The sequence below is a fragment of the Aplidium turbinatum genome, chromosome 5, assembly GCF_918807975.1.
Source record: "Aplidium turbinatum chromosome 5, kaAplTurb1.1, whole genome shotgun sequence".
Taxonomy (NCBI): Eukaryota; Metazoa; Chordata; class Ascidiacea; order Aplousobranchia; family Polyclinidae; genus Aplidium; species Aplidium turbinatum.
This window is the reverse complement of record NC_137476.1, coordinates 12956055-12973710: the sequence shown is the minus strand read 5'-3', so window position 1 is coordinate 12973710 and position 17656 is coordinate 12956055. Positions and strand designations below refer to the sequence as shown.

At 39.4% G+C, this 17656-nt stretch overlaps 1 protein-coding gene and 1 pseudogene across 1 annotated transcript in view; one reads left to right on the top strand and one right to left on the bottom strand.

The window, feature by feature from the left end:
* The first annotated feature begins 8194 nt into the window (after positions 1 to 8194).
* On the top strand, positions 8195 to 8577 carry LOC145770418 (histone H2AX-like; annotated as a pseudogene).
* Positions 8578 to 11726: 3149 nt separating this feature from the next.
* LOC145769934 (actin-related protein 2/3 complex subunit 1A-like) overlaps positions 11727 to 17656 on the bottom strand; it is a 53350-nt gene continuing 47420 nt past the window's right edge. The window contains exons 6-8 of the mRNA XM_082581484.1: positions 14291 to 14455; positions 13898 to 14104; positions 11727 to 12138 (exon numbers count right to left, since the gene is read on the bottom strand). Coding sequence (XP_082437610.1) covers positions 12028 to 12138; positions 13898 to 14104; positions 14291 to 14455 — 483 coding nt within the window. The 3' untranslated portion in view covers positions 11727 to 12027. The remainder of the gene's footprint in view (positions 12139 to 13897; positions 14105 to 14290; positions 14456 to 17656) is intronic.

Here is a 17656-nt window from a genome sequence, read left to right as displayed (position 1 = left end):
TGCTTGAATTTGCATGGTCTAAGTGTAGCCTAGTTGGTTTGGAAATATGGACCTTCGATGAGACCAGAATTGGGCGTTAGGGCCTCTACTTTTTTGTAACTGTTGCGATAGTGGGGCTACATTTTTTGTTGGAAACATTTTTGAATAGCGGCGCTAGCCTACTGTTTTTTCCAATGTGGCGATAGTGGAGAGGCGCTACATTTCTTTCAGTCGCATTCCCGCTACTTTCCAATTTACGGTGAAAAAAATGAAAAGAAAAAGACGTATACACCGTTTTTGGAGGTTTTTAATCGAAACAATGCATGAAAAAGTCAAAGCAAAAATTATTCTATTATTGCGGGAAACAGCAAGCCTGGACATAACAGTAGGCTAATAATAATGCTTGTTTTCGTATAGCGTTGTATCCATCGCAGAATGCGTTGCTCCTCAGCACTTTGCAAAGCAGACAGGGTCAATGCAGCCTTATACGCTAGAGGCGCAACTGAGTACATTATTACCCGATTGCTCAGTGCCAAGCAGGAATTAGATCCAGTGTACCGTTTTTAAAAGTCTTTGGTCTCACCCGACAAGGTATATATCGAACTCATGCTTACCGATTCAGAGGAGGATACACCACCGAGCTAGCTTCAAAATTAAAAAATCAGACATGTTCAAGCTTTTCGAACGTTTTAGCCTCTCGCATTGTTTCCCATGATTTTGACCATGAGAAATTCGAAAATGCTGCTTTAAGAAGCCTAAACATTTCCATTTTGCCAAAATCACTCATTTTTGATAGTGGAAGGCTTTATTTCAACTGAAAACACTTTCATCCAATGCCTTACTGATAGATCACTAGTGAAAATCAACTTTTGGAATGATTTTGTGGTGTGGGGGAATTAAGAAGCAGCACTTAGTCTTAGCGCTAGTAGTGGTAATGCTTTTTGTTTATTTCAGGCAACCTTTCCACATTTTTTGAAATTTGTCAGTGAGTCTACTCTGACAGTGGGAAAATTGTAACATAAAGTTCCCGGATCCGTTCGTCTGCATGTGATGACCGAAAAAGAAACACTCCTCGAAACGTCTATTCAAAAAGTGTATTCCTGTAAAATTAGCCCGCGGCTATCGAAAATGGGACGCAACACCGTACGCCTCTAAAAATATCACTACAGAACAGATTACTTGGATAAAAGACGGAAAATTTGTCCAGCTAGCAAGCACCAAGCAAACAGTTAAACTTGCGACTGACTTCCAACAAACAATTTTACGAATGACCAGTGTTGCCAGATTTAAAAAAAAAAAAAGAGCCCAAAAATGCGCCAAAGCAACTTAAAAGTAGCCCAATTTGCCGTCGCGACGTCGACGGTTGAGCAACGAAGACGCAGGTTTTCTAGGGGGGTTTTTGGGCATGCCCCCAAGAGTCATGGACAAAGCAACATCTTTGTCCATCATGCTGATTGTGTAGATACAAAATACATACATTAATACAACATACAATAAGTACAATGTTCAATATTGAATCAAGCATTGTTCAATAGAAAAAAATTTAGACGAGCCAATGCTATACAGACTTCATACAAATTCCTATTTTCAAATTCAAGATACAAATGGTTCCATAGTAGATGCTAATGCATAGCATAAGCCCGTCAACTCAGATGAACTACCAAGAACCAACACCCAACAAAATTCTATCATCAACTGCTGAAGCTTCATTTTCATATATAGAGCTGTCATGCTTCCGCATTGATGACCGGGGATCAAACAGCATTTTTCCAATTGTTGCAGCAAAGTTCTGATTCTCACAATCGCTGACAAAAGTTGAAGACCGATACGATTTCGCAGTTTGGTTTTGATTGCAGAAACTCTCGAAAAGGCTCGCTCAACTACCGTAATGCATTGCTGATTGGTATAGGCTACATTGTTAGTGCCAATTGAGCAACTTCTCTAAATTTATACTCCCCTGCAGCATTTCTAAACTCGTACACCTTGGTACAAAAAATACAAGAATCTATCATTGTTTTTTAATCATAGCCTATAAGGAAGACCAGTTTACATTCAGTAAGTTTTTCCACTGACATTCAATGTTTCCCACTTTAATTTATAGCTTAGACACCAATAAAAGCTTCAAAAATTATGGTACGGTACTAAACCAAGATCATAACTACCCTATAATTTCCGATATTCGATACAAGTGCAATTTCGCCACTCGCCAGTCAGTCCTTCCATTCTCCCGGATGAAAATGAATACAGCATTGCTGTAACAACAGTCAAAGCTGCTAATGGTCAGCAGTAAAATCAATCCTCATGCCGAATCAAAAAAATTAACGTCATTTTTTCCGTAATAAACCGAAACTTTACCAACATTTTCAAAGGCTGTTCGGATTCTACCAATTATTCAGTTCTGCCAACTCAAAATTCACTGTCAAACAACTTAAAATTCTGCCAAATTTAAGCGCCGTCTCGCGCCAAATCAGAGACTGAAAGTAGCCCAAAAAAGCGCAAGTCGCAAACCAACATTTTTTGGCGCCAAGCCCAACTAAAAGTAGCCCAATTGCAGATAAATCGCCCAATCTGACAACACTGCGAATGACTAGAATAATTTGCGATACCTCAAATGCACGTACACAGTAACTGTGACGCAATAATGAAAGACAATTATGAAGTCATTCAAACAGGTGTTCAAGCGGCTAATGCAGTATTTCATCAGGTCTTACGACCGATGGTGCAATATTTGGACATTTTCTAGCAATTTCCATGACGTCAGATGCCAGCTAGGTTAAGTAGACCATAACGGTTTTATATGACGTTTGATTTGGTGAATAATTGTCCGTTGTCGGGAACAGACAGAAAGAGGCCTCAGACTTAGTTTTGACGATGACGTCATCCCGAAATTTTAAACTTGCACTATAATCCTTTAAAAGCCAATATATTAGCTGACAACACTCACTCTCAAAGAAAAGCTGTAGCTGCAATATCGACACTACCGTTCTTCAAAACAGACTAAATTTTCTGCATAAAAATAAAGCCCAGAAAATAAATTGCGACTGAACATTTCTAACATACAAAAACAATGGTATGCAATGCTACACAGTGTTGTTGCTTCAAACTTGTCTGCTTTCGAACTTGGTGCATGGTAACATGATTGAAGATGAGACTGTTGGATTTTTTGAGAGATTTGATTGATAACTGTCGTAATGACTATCAATCAATTATGTTATTTTTCGTCATTAACGCGTCCGGGACGAAAAAGATACTAACCACAAAAATCGATATAAACCTACCAGCACGTTAACGAACGGGAAAAGTTGGCAAAACCTTGAAAGGTTTAAAACGTGCCTGAATGAAAAATTATGTAGTAGGCTATATATCAGTAGTTAGCACGGCCACAAAACCCAAATAGCAATAAATAAAACAAAAACAGAGAGAAGCACACATGTAGTAGCCTAATGAAAAGTGTTGTGGATTAAATTTGCCAGTTTCAATATTGATGTGGATGAGCAGTCATAATAATATGTTGCAGAATGCAGGCTACTAACTAGTTCGGAAACAATTATTGTACCGGTATTGGCATTCCCAAAAGCAAGTAGCCTATGGCCAATGGAAAAGATTTCTGAGATGGAATGGAAGAAAATCTCAGGATGGAAAAAACGTCTTCCATCCGATACCCTGTCGTTAAGGGTAACTTCAGAAAAAAGTTGGATCAGCCATGTAATAGGCTATCTGATAAAGCACTAGTGTTTACATTGTCAAAGTCAAATGAAATAGCGTAGGCTAAAGATTGCCTAATTTGGACGCAGTGCAGGGGTTTATTGTAAATGTTTATATTTTACAATAACCCAATGAAGGGTCTTTAATTTTCATGATTGAAATTAAATGTTTATTTTCCCCTGAAGACAGCAGAAATGCTGCTGGCTAAACTTCGATGACGCAGAGGTAACGCAAATGAGTCTCAAGGGAATTGTTTTATTGGTGGTTCGAATTGCAGAATTTAGAACACCAATTTTTGAACTAGCGTTTGTTAGAATGAATAAATCTTGAATTTGGGAATAAAAATAATTTAATAATGTAAAATTTTATTATTATTATGGCAAGACTTGTTTGTGTGGAGGCACTGCCTATGAGAAGGGGGTACGGCGTACCCTTGAGGGCCCAGGCCTGTGTTTGCTGGGGGCTCGAAATTGGGGTTTTATAGTTTAAGCGCAAAAATGTTTGGTTAAAGCCAACCTAAACGACTAAATTCCAGCATAAAAGTTGTTATTCTTTAGTCCTGGAGGGCCCGGAAAGGTAATTGAGTGCATTGCGAGCAAATTAGGGGCCCAGAGTGGTGATTTAATGCTTTACGTGTAAAAATGTTCTGTTATAAGCACCCTAAATTAAATCATAAAAGTTGATTATTCTCCCGTCCAGGGGGGCATTAGTGTCGCAAAAGCAGGTTTGAGAAAAACCTGCACAAAAAAACAGGTGTTTTTAAAAACTATTTGAAAAAGGTAGTTTCACGCTTATTTCACTTCAAAGAGAATACTTTCGGAGCACGAGCGGAGCTGGAGTCAAAAAAATGACGTCACTTCTGGTAGGCATGTGGTAAATGCAAAAGTTAATGAAGAGAGGTTATTGGTGAGATGATTAATTTGATTATGTTTTAACAAGATGTTGTTTTAGCCTTGGCAGAGAGCTTAACGAATTTAACATCTTTTATTAAACACATAAAAAGCTACTAAATCCAACGTTTTCGACGCCACATAGTGTCCTCATCAGGAATCATTATGGGCTACATCTAAGAGAAATAAATAAACTAATTTGAAAATTTTACATTAAAGCTGTAGGCTACAAGCGACACCTCCCAACACCACCATCAACAACTGACACATGAATTCAATGCAGGGTACACAAATTGGCGAGGAACAGATCATATGGTATGCACAAATCAAACACTAAATATGGTATATTGTTTTGTTGCAGCCTGATAACTATTACAGATGGGGCCACCTCCAACTCAGCAACAGCCCTGCTGGCAAGATTGGATTCAAAGAGGAAGGAGCGCTGGACAGAAGCCATCGACTTTACGCACTCCAGCCGCACAGCATGGAGTACACTCAACAACCTCACTGGCAGATCACATGCCCCTCGTCGCCAATGCCCCATTTCAGCAAATGACATCGCCTCACAACTTGTGAAAAAATAGAGTGCACAAAACGAGAGACCGTAAATCAGACAAGTCCGTCCTCAAGGAAATGACGGACCTCTGGAAGGTCCCAACACCTGTCGAGGGCAACATCTCTGGTGAGTTTACCCCAGAGGAATTTGCCTCCGCCCTCCAGCACCTAAAGCCAGGCAAATCCCCGGGCCTTGACCACCTATGCCCGGAACTATTACTCCAAGCTACCAGGGCGGTAGTTTGAAGTGAGTGAAACATGCCGCTCTTTTCAAAATTACAGAAAGTTTTGTAGTGCAGCTGATACAGTAAGCTACAGAACACAGTTAGCAAATGTTACGTAGAGCATATTTGAAGAATACTTCAGTTCAGTTCAGTTGTTTTTGAAAAGTTCCCTGTAAACTGCTTTTCTTAACAAAGCTTTTGCAGTTGGCTAGATGTAAAGCAAGTATACGGTTAGCTGAATTAACAAGCAACCATGAGCATGCAGTGAGTATCCAGGCTTGATGATAATAGCGCAATGCAGGTTATCATAACAAGATTTATTAAACTACTTTAGGTGCTAATTGTCATTTTACTGTAAACAGAAATTATTTACGATAAACAGAAGCCCTTTTACTGTCAGACGTATTAAAAGCCTTCATATTCCCTTCTCTAGATATCCTTGGTGTAATATAATGATAAGATAGAGGCTACGTATAGTAAGATAGGCTATGTTAATGTATAATATATGTAGTAGGTGAAGGGTAAAGGGGGGTCCCATACTTGATTCAAGTGTCGGGTATGAAAAGATAAGGTTCTCATTGTACTAAGCCTTCGGCACTAAGAAGAGTAGGGTGGCCAGTTCCTTTCTCTCGGCCGCCTTTACTTCAGCAACTACGCCCACCCAATTTATTACACCCTGGGTAGAGGTGAGCGGTGTTTTCAACAACCAGCTGAAGCCGGAAGTCGAACCAAGTTTGCATAATTGAATACCTGGAAATGAGAAGGGCCCAAGTCCACTTTTTTGGCAAAATGAGTTATACCTACCCACCATCGTAATACTAACGCCTAGCGCTATCTTATGAGTAAATGAAAGGTCCAAATCATGAAAGACTTGGGCCATTTGAAACGTGTTATCGAAGGCAAATAAATTTGTGTGATTAGCAGAATGGCCCAAGTCCAAGACTTTGGCCATTCTTTCATAATAATTTTTTTTATATCTTACATTCTTAGGCCATATAGCCTACATTCTTATTCTTAGGCCATTCTTTCATAAATTGACGTTTCAAAGAATATGATGGGACTTGTTCGAACTAAATTTCGGATCCTTAAGCCTAACGCTCTTCCTACCTTAGAAGCTAGTCAGTGCTATACTTGCCAAGTACCGATTAAGGCTGCGAAGAAGCAAGATGTTATCAAACTGAAAAAATACTTGCGCCAAGAAACAAGAGACATGATAGACCAACTCGTTGCACCGGACGATGCATTCTTTAATGCACAAAACTCAGACTATGAAAACTAGAGTTACTTTTTACACAAACTGCTTTTATCTTACGCCATGAATTGAAAAACGGTTTTTACTGTACATAACAAAAGTCTCAGATTTCTTTCATGATGAATGTATTTTGATATGACAATGGAGCAAGGTCAGTGGCGTACCTAGAGAGAGCGCCTCCCCCCTGCGTGGCTTTTGTCACTGCATCTTCAGCTGAGAAACGCTCCGTTTTTTGTCCCAAAAAAGTTGTTTTTCAAAACAAAAAAGGTTTTTCAATTTCAAGAGTGGTGGTGGGCTGTAAAAAAATTGATTTGCTAATAGGATTGGAAAGGTAGTCAGAAAATTGTGAAGTTGTGTTTGGGATTTTATCAACTAGCTTTGATGCAATTGAAGAAAAATATTCATTAAAGTAGTCAGCTTTATCTTTGTTGTGAATTAAGATTTTATCTCCAGCAACCAGACGGGACCATTTGTTACACTTGCTTTTCCCTAGTAGCTGATTTAAAACACTCCAGGTGCTTTTAAGATCATTTTTGTGGTTTAACAGAGCAATTTTGAAATGATTTTTCTTTTTGAGTTTCAGTGATCTAACATAAAAGTTTGTCAGAGCATTGTAGGCTACGGGGATTTATTTATTTCAGATGATTTTCTAATGTACTTTTTATAATATGCAAGTTGTTTTTTCTATGAAGTTCACAGAGTTCAGCAGCATACCAACATTGGGTTTTCGTGTGTTTTACTGATTTGACAGGAAAACTATTTTTAAATACAATAAAAAAACCTATTGTAACCTGCATCAGCGTTAGCTTCTTCCATAATATTTTTATTTTTAGTGTTAAACTCTGATAGTCTTTTAACAAAATTACAGATTTTGTGTTACTAAAGCACCTTTTCTGTTTGAAGTGGGAAAATTCTTGAATTAAACCTAATTGAGAGCATTGTATTACAGGCAGATGGTCAGCAATGCAGTCAACTATTATACCAGCATTTGTTTTGGCATTATAGACATTTGTCCATATGTGATCAATAGCTGTGGAACTGATGAAGTAATTCTAGTTGGTTTAGTTATCAATGGATAGAAGCTATATTCAAACATTGCATCAACATAGTTACTAGTGTGACAGTTGTTATGGTCTAACAGATTGTAATTAAAATCGCCCATAATAAAACATCGTGCATTTGATTTTGATATTGTTTTTATAGTTAGAAGGAGTGTCTACAGAAAATCAGAGTTGACAGCACAAAGTGATTGAGGGGATCTATAAATAGTAGGCTACCACAAGTTAACTTTTTTTTGTTCACAAATGAATCAACAAAAAGAGATTCAAACTTTTTTCTTTCATAATAGTCAAGTCATTTCTTACAGAGAACTTAAGATTATCTTTAATGTACACTGTACAGTGCTACTCCGCCCTTGTGTTTGCATCTGCTGTTTGCAAGAAAAACATACCCTGCTAGGGACTAGGGAGGTAAATTCACCAATCTGATTTATTTTTAGCCGTGTTTCATTGATGGATGTAATATGTGGTTTAATTTGAGCTGTTTTGTTTTCAACTTTCCAAGCTTTGTAAACCTCAATTAATTGAAACATGTCAGGACGTGGCAAAGGCGGCGGAAAATCCAAGGCGAAGCCAAAGAGCAGGTCGTCGCGAGCTGGTCTTCAATTTCCAGTCGGCCGTGTGCACAGACTCTTGCGCACTGGACATTACTCGGAGCGCGTAGGTGCAGGAGTACCAGTGTACCTTGCGGCCATGCTCGAGTAGGCTACTTGAGCGCCGAGGTGTTGGAGTTGGCCGGTAACGCCGCCCGCGACAACAAAAAGACGAGAATCATTCCCCGTCACCTTCAGCTCGCCATCCGCAACGACGAAGAACTGAACAAGCTTCTGGGCGGAGTCACCATTGCACAAGGTGGTGTTTTGCCCAACATCTAAGCCGTGCTCCTTCCCAAGAAGACTTCGAAGAAAGCTTAAGTCGGCGATTTTTGCCTTTCGCACAAAAATATGAATTAAAATAATAATAATTTAAATTGAGCCATTAAATCTAAATAAAAATTGAGCCATTAAATTTAAAGAAAAATAATTTAAATTGAGCCACCAATCGCTATTGAACAGAATCACTGGTGAAAGGGTGAAAAATCACTGGTCAAAATCACTGGAAAAAATCACTGGTGAAAGAAAGGGAAATCACTGCGATTGTGTTATTGCGTAGAAAACGATTTACCAATTATAGGCTACTTTTGCTCAAAACAAGTGAGCTTCTAAGAAACGCAAATGTTACAGGAGAAAAAAAATTGTACAAGGCTGAAAACACTGAATATTCATCACGGGTCCCTATAGCAGCTTGTAACGATGTTGCTGCAGTAAGCTGAGCTTTCGATTTTTCTTCTCAGCTTCAAAGAGTTGTTTGATGGACATTTCCTTCACTCACTTGACGATACCAGCCGAAGCAGCCTTCAATGGAATCGGAAGTAAACTTTCCAGGAAGAATGTACATCAATCCCAAATTGTCATGTAAATATTAAACTCTATAGTGTGGTTACATTTATTATACGTAACTTATAATTAAAGATGGTAAAATTTATTTTATATGGCAATCGGCGGTCTAATGAAATTCTGTCTGTCTAACGGATATTGTAACTAACTAATTTGACTGGTGGGTTAAAATAGTTAAATAAATATTCTAACTAATTTGACTGGTAGGTTAAAATACTTCACTTGTTTGGAAGTAAAACTTATCTGTCGCAATAATGGATTGCTACAATAGCATCTCGCCCCGAACTCAATAACATATCTTTTCTTCCTCCTCAAAGACATTACTCTCACGAACGCCATCTCCGTCTTGTACAATCATCGCGCGCGCGTCGCTCACTGCTAACCTATTTTGTATTCTGGTTTGATGAGTGTCAAGTCCTATCTCTCCAGATAGCATGGACAGTTACCTGCCTATAGCCTACAAAATTTGTGTAGGCTACTTCATTTTTTAAACTACCGGTACTCGTAACATTTAGTCAAGAATGATAATTTTCCAGACATCAGTTTTATCAACCTAGCAACTGCCATAACATAATTCTCAACTCCTCCTGAGCCATGAGGTGAAACTGCATCACTCCTGGACAAGAGGTAAAACTGTACCCAACCTATTACATGTAGGCTATACAAAACCGAAATATCATCCAACCATTCCAATTTTCAATCAAATGCAACCAGTAGGGTGATTTCACTGCCTTCTTCCCCCCAAAACACTCTAATGATAAACGGGTGTTATCCCTGCGACCATAATTAATTGTTGTCTTACGGTCCTGCAATTACTGTATATCGTACTAAGCCAAAAGGCTACCAGGGAACATCGCTTTATCTCTTACGATGAATGAGTGGTACCGTACCCCTGTAACCACGCAAATACTGTGGACCGTAGAAGCCGTTAACTGTGCTATTCTTACAAATAGCCTAATCACGACAAACTATGCTGAAACTGCTTGCAGCTGTTAAACAAGTCCGCCCCGATAACTCAATTGGTTAGCGCGTGACTTCGTGAACAAATAAGCTTCAAGATCAAGCGGCGGTGGTTCCGCCCTCGATGTGTGTGCTTGAGCAACGCATTCTAAGGACTGCTCTCCATTCAGCGGCACCTAATGGATGGAATAATTCCCTGGCAACAACATTTCAACAATCGGAAACTTCACTCATTTCTCGTCAGTCTCGGCAACCGGCCCTGCGTCACCCCGAGAGCCAAACCAGCGCCGCGTGAGTCGGGCGCGTTACCACTGAGCTAACGGGGTGGACGAAAGTTTGAAGATCTCTGTCTCAGCAGTTGCCTTCTAGGAAAACGTGCTCGTGGTGACAACGATTGACATTTTTATTTAATTTTTAACAAAATAAATTTATCAGCTAACTAAGAACGCTTTGGGATGCTGCACGACATGGTAGGCACTTTAACATAGGACAGTTTTCCGTGCGAACCAGCTACCACCATTGCGCCGCATTGGTTAAAAAAGGTAGTGCAATTTTCCTTATAAACTCAATTGATTACAGTCACTTGCACTCAGTTCAGTCGCAGAAGAAAAAAGAACATTAGCAGGTGGGAATCGAACACACGCAATCGAAATGACTATTCCCTTGCCCCAACCTTAACCCATTAGGCCACGCTGCTTGTGGCGATACACTCACTTAATTTTCTTTGTATCAAAAATCTTTCGAAAAGATCGGTCAGAATATCACGTGCTGAGTCGCATGACTGAAATCAGCTGATTCGCAAGGAAAACTGTCCTATTTCAAAGTGCCTACCGCACGACATAGGTAACCAATTATTTTTTTCTATCATGGCTTGCATCTGATCTATAAGTTGACAAAAATTCACTATAGAAATAATTTGTAGCCTACACTAGTTGCAAATTTGACTATAAATGATTGGCTAATTTTTGAGGTACTTGATTAAAAATAGCTTTTTATCTGAAAATGGACACTGTCATCACAGATGGTTAAACGACCTGAGGCATTTGAAATGTGGATTTATAGAAGAATGCTTAAAATTTCATGGAAGGATAAAATCACAAACAAAAATGTACTATCCAGAATACAAACCAACATGGAAGTTCTACAAATAATTAAATCAAGAAAATTAAAATATTTTGGCCACATGATTCGCAATAATTCTATTCAAAGACAACTTCTAGAAGGAAAAATGAACGGCAAACGAAATAGGGGCAGACCACCAAGAATTTGGACTAATGATATTGAAGACTGGTCAGGACTTAACTACAAAAATGCAGTAGAAAAATCTTACAACAGAGAAACTTGGCGTCTCATTGCCTCCAACCCTCGACGAGAGGAAGGAACTTAATGATGATGATCTGAAAATGTACACAAAATCTGGCGACCTTTTTGCATAACACACCCTACCTACTTTGTAGAGTTGAGCATGGAGTGGGGTCGGAGTTTGTCCTATTTTTAAAAAATGGAGTGGATTCAGAATTTTATTTTTTGCAAAAGTTTCGAAGTGGATACTTTAATATCAATTAAATATTGGGGCTTCTGGAGAAGATTACCGTATCACCGAAGTGTCAGTGGCCATGACCGTTCTATAAAGTTTTACTGCTTGCGTGAGACTACGAACAAAATCATCACTTTGTTAACAGTTTGTTTTATTCTGTATATAATAATAAAAATTTCATAAGATTAAGGTTCAAGTGCAGGTATGAAACGATGACGATTGATTCAATGAACGATGTTGGGTACACCAAACATAAGCTACGTCAAAATATACATCCTTAAAGAACAGATTGTGCTCGCTGCAGCCCCTAAATATAGGCTAAATCTTAATGTGTATTGTGTATATATCTTTATGATTTTTGTATGTCTGTACTGAAGAGCGATTAGTAAGGGAATATATACAGAATATAGATGATAGCCCCCAAGATTTCCTCATGCAATGCGAAGGCCAGCGATAGACGATTCGAGTGACTTGGTGTCCCATACAATCACATTTCCATCCTTCCCAGATGTTGAAAACTTGCCGTTCGCGTAAGCCACAATCTATAATAGCAAGTTTATCAAACGATAACATTGGTTGAATGGATCTTCTACTCATTTCTCACCATAGCCGTACGAGCCAGGGGGGCAGCCGCCCCCCCTGTTGTTTCAAAACGTCGCGAATTCGGGCAAAATCTTGAAATTATTAGGGCAAAAATTGCTATATAAAAAGCTACAAAAATGCATGAATTAGGTATCAAACTAAGTACAGCCTCTTATTTGCACAAGAAATGTGCCGCAAAATTGTCAGTTGGCACACCCGTATTGATGCATTGTATTCCATGGTGATCAAATTGTAGTACGAAATGCATTTAACCAACTGCATCATGCCAATTTGGGCAGCCACCACAATATGTCTCTAATACTTTTGTGAAACTGCCCAAATCAAAACGCAAAATTTGCTATATAGCTAATTTTATTAATTTTTACAAATGCATCGTGTTGATTTGGACAGCTGAAAACATGAAATTAGGCTATTTGATGAAACTGATTAGTCTGTTTATGCAACTGCCCAAATTAGCGTGAGGCAGTTTCCCCAAAATGAACAAATTCATTAATTTTTCCCATTTACATAACTGTACCGTTTAGATTTGGGCAACAAAAAATATGAAATTATCTGATCATAGTCTATTTATAAAACTGCCCAAATTGGCATGATGCAGTTGCCTCGGCATCAAAATTTACAAAGTCTTTAATTTTTTTCATAATATCAATAAATGCATCATCTTGATTTGGGCAACTACAAAATATAAATTTATATAAATCTGGTGAATAGCCTACTTTTATAAAACAATTCGGGTGGGGAGGTCACAGTACTTTTTTTCAACCATAAACGGACATAGCTATGCAACACCACAACATTTAACAAAAACATGTTAAAACTGTTAAAAGTAATGTTAATGTGTTGCTTAGCTTTGTTTATTTACTTTTATAAAAGATTCTGCTACTATTCGGCGAGTTCCCTATTCGGCAAGAGCCTTTTTTGGCGAGTTGCCTTTTCGGCGATTTTTTGAAAATCCAACGACGCCTTCTGCAAATCCGATGATTGAATATTATTCAATATTCAGACATTGAATCAATGTAAATACGTACTGTTAGGCTAATTGGGTTCTTTGAATCCTACGTCACCGTCTGTACGCAAACTTATTGCAAAGAGCGAGTTTTGCCATTACCAAACATTCAAATATCTCAGCCAGGAATTAGCAACAAGAAAACATAGAGACTTGTAGCTTTATTTCCGAAACATGCCGAAGAAAACATGATTTTATCCTTTTGCTATGCCACCGGACAGCACCCTTTCACAGGAATATTCATAACCACATTTTTGTTGAAAATACTCTCAGAATGGACCAAATTCAAAGTAATTTTTCAAAATTTTCTGGGGGAGGCCCCCCCAGACTCCCAACTGCTGGGTGTCGCCATAAGCGAAACACGACGTCAAACCCTTCCCTTTCAAAATTACTGGCTACGCCACTGCTGGTGATCTTGTTATGTTAGTTTTTCAGTGTTATCACGCACCGCATACATTATATTTGGGCAATTTCTATAAAAGCGTGCACATTTGGGCAAATTTACGTTCTGCCCCCCCAAAATAGTTTGGTCTCGTACGGCTATGTGGAATAACGTTTGGATGGAACTAACTCAACAAGTACGATGGTTTCCAAAAATATAAATCACAAATGTATTCTGTAAATAATGTTTTCATAGCAGTTTTGTTTCACATTATATCACTTTATCCACAAACATTCAAAAGTAGACACACCTGAATGATAGCGTTCTTATGCTTGGTATCAACTTCTGTCTCGGTGGTTTTAACGGCTCCCTTTTTGTCCAAGCTCTTGAACATGTTCATGGCAGACACAGCAGCTGCACCTCCGCCACCTTTCGATGGCTGGTCAAGTTTGCTTGAAAACTTGACAGAAGTGCAATTGCTGTCAGTGGTGAACAGCATTGGATTGCAGTCGTGTCCCTGAAACAGATTAGAAAGATGTTCTACGGAAAGTTTAGTTTAACAAATAACTATTTAACAGTACGAATTTGTTGCCAATTAGTTGAAAGTACTTACTTAACAAATACGATACTAATAATTATTTTGTCTGGTATAATAGACACCGTTTCAAAAATACAGCTGAACTATACATGAATTAAACCATACCGCAGCCACTAGACTGTTCTCCGTGATCCAAATGCAGCAAGTGAACGGTAAGTACTCAGTTCGGAGTGAAATCAATTCTCCACCACCAGTCGCCACAGACACAACACTTCCATGAGAAACCATCCCAAGACGGTCCCCGCTGGGAGAAAAAGCAACACTGTGGACCTGAAACGCAAGAACAACATCGGTAGTGGAAAAGGGAATTTCTAGTAGAATATCAGCACAAGGTTGAACATCACCATTAGCCTGCATGAAGTATTGAAAATGCGTATAACCTGTAGTGTAGTATATTCCTAGGTAGGTAATAATATTGTGTACCATGTGTAATATAGCGAACGGTACGTTACATTTTACATCTTTATTCTACTGCAACCTGTATGGCAAACTGAAATCCTGTATAAAATGCTGGCCATCTGGTTTATTGATAGAATTTGGTATCAAACGGAGAGATTAGAAACTAGTGATGGAACGACCTCCGGTTCCGGCTACTTCAACTCCGGCTCCGGGCCGGCATAGTGGTTCCAGCCTAGAGGTATGTGTGTGTGCGACTCGTCAAGTTCTTCTTCTTCTTTCGTTTGAGACTAGATCAAATTTTAGGGCAGGTGGTGGAGAGCCAGGTGAGTGCAGCTTCGTCCAGCGTTGCTATACCATGCATTCCATTTGGTGCCTTGTAGATGGGACATTCGAGAACGACATGGTCAGCAGTTTGTTCCTCCGCGCCGCATTCGCAGGCCGATGAGCGAGCCATACCCCACTTGTGCATGTTGGAATGGAAGCGGCCGACTCCGGTTTGGATTCTGTTGAGCTTGACCCAAGTCGGCCGAGGCAAGTCCATACCAGGGGGGCACGTCACCGGGTGGGGTATAAAACCATGTAGTTTGGTGTCGGTGGCGCACCACGCTGCATTCCAAGTATCTTCCATGAAGTGTGCTGCGCTGATGGCATGATCGCTGAATGGATGTAGTAATTCAACAGCAGCTGGCACAAAGGGGTGTCTTGACTTTAGTTGCCGGGGGGATTCCTGAGATGGGATGTTGAGTTTTGCATGAAGCAAGTGGTTAGGATCCCTCGCCCGGCGAGTCAGGTGTATGATGGCTCCCTTTCGGCGGAGCTCAGCAGGTTGGATGCCTGCAAGGATTGGTAAATACTCTGTTGGAGTTGGGCGCAGGCATCATGTGTTTTCATTGTTTTAATATTATTGTCAAATAAATAAATATTTCGGAAAAACAAGTTTTACTCAATGTGTCCGCCATTTGCGTCAATAACAAGTCAAAGACGCTTCAAAAAGGACTTGCAAGAGTCATGAATAACTCTTAGAGGTATTTTGGTCCATTCTTTTTTCAGATTAGCCTTCAGCGCTTCCAAACTTTGGTGGTGTTTAGTCGAAACCTTGCTCCCCAGGTAAGACCAAATGCCAAAGTCTAGGGGGTTCAGATCTGGGGATGAAGGAGGCCATTCTTCCTTGGAAATGAAGAACGGCACATTGGCTGAAAGCCAGTTTTGCGTTCTCTTAGCAGCTCCATGTAAAGGGGCAGAATCTTGTTGGAATAACCAATTACGTTTTTTGAAGTGTTTCTACAATGAACCCTCAAGAATATCATTTCGGTAGTTCTCTTGGTTCAAGTTCACTCCTTGGTCCACAAAAATCAATGGACTCCTTCCTGATTCGTTGACTGCGGCCCACACCATCACTGATGCCGCCCCTTGTCTCCGAGGGACTACCCGGGGTTCCACGTCACCATCTCTTGACCAAACACGATCATTCTGACTGTTAAAATGATGTTGGACATCAACTTTATTCTCATCACTGAACACAAGGTTTGGCAGCGTGCCTCCTCCTTCAACATGTGAGAGCAGAATTTTGGCTCTGGAGAGACGATTTTCAATGGTATAGGCATTTAGCAACCGTTTCTTCGTGTGTTTGAATGGGCTCATCTTCAAATCCTTCTTGAGAACTGTGAACATGGTTCCATAGGCCACGTTCGCCTCCTTTACCTGTTTTTGAATGGATCTCGATTTTTTACATTTTCAGTTTCTTTGTGCCTTTTGAGAGTTCTCCAGACCAACATTCTGTTAATTTGTAAGTTCCTGCAAATGTCACTCCTTGACTTGCCCGATTTGAAGAGCTCTACAATAGCTATTCTTTTATTCAAATTTTCATTCATGGCCTATAAAATTTAGGTCTAAAAAATATAAAATCGAGAAATATACAATTTATTAACATTGTAACGTTAAATATTGATGTTAAATACAGTTGTTTGAAGTAGTAACGTTAATTATTGATGACCCTGTAATGCATACGCGCCGACTTCCGGGGGGGCCGGCGCCCCCCGTCAATTTATGGTTGAGGGGCAACAAAAATGGTTATTACAAGTGGTGTTTCGAAGATAAAACACTTTGCGAAAGAGATTTAGATAATTTAAACGGACTTAAAGAATGCCGAAAGCAAAAAAACAGCCTACTTTGCTCTTTCCCGTAAAACAGCAGCTGATCGCATGGCTTTCTCATACGGTATGGAAATTTCAAAGTAGATCGTAGAGTAACTTACGCTGCTGAAATAGTCACGTAACTATTCATTGCAATATTAAGTTAACCAGCTAAATTAGACGCGCTATTTTCAACAAGGTCTTCCCGCTGTGAGACGATTACGATTCAACAGAACGCATTGTTTTCTTCGCAATGTGTGAGAATTAAATCGAAAACCGATAAAAGAAAAGGTGTTTAATGGTCTTGGTCGCAGATATTGCCTGCATTAACGACGTCTCTTACCGCTATTATCACCTAGCTAACCTGACATCATTGTTTTATGCGGCCGCTAAGGTTTGACATCGACTTTAACGATCATGGAATGTTACGTAATAAGAACGATTACAACCTTCACGCAAAAATTAAAATATGATCTCTTAAAACAGCTCTTTCGGCTGTTTTGTCTCGTGAGCTTTGCGTATTGCTCAACAAATGTAAAAAGTTTCGAATTGACAAGAAATCTTTAAATTTGAAAATTAAGTTTGAATCACTGCAAATAAACGTATTCAAAACTTTTACTGAGGCCGACGCGATTTCACACTCCGTAATCTACGTCGACAATGATCTTAAGTGCGTTCAGTTTGAAAACTGCCGAGCTGGAGACAACAGCTTGTCCTGTGTTAGTTGAACTTGTCTTTTTGAGGTGAAAATCACTTGTGAACATCTCGACCTATACTCGAGTATATAGCCTACTGTATTCAATAAAAGACTATAAAGACTTACGATAAAAAACAAAAGAGAAAACACTTCGCCGTTGTTAACGCTTTGAAGGTAGGTAATTAGCAAAACGAGGTTAATAAAACTGATAGCGGGTTTTCACTCTGCTTGAGATCATGATTT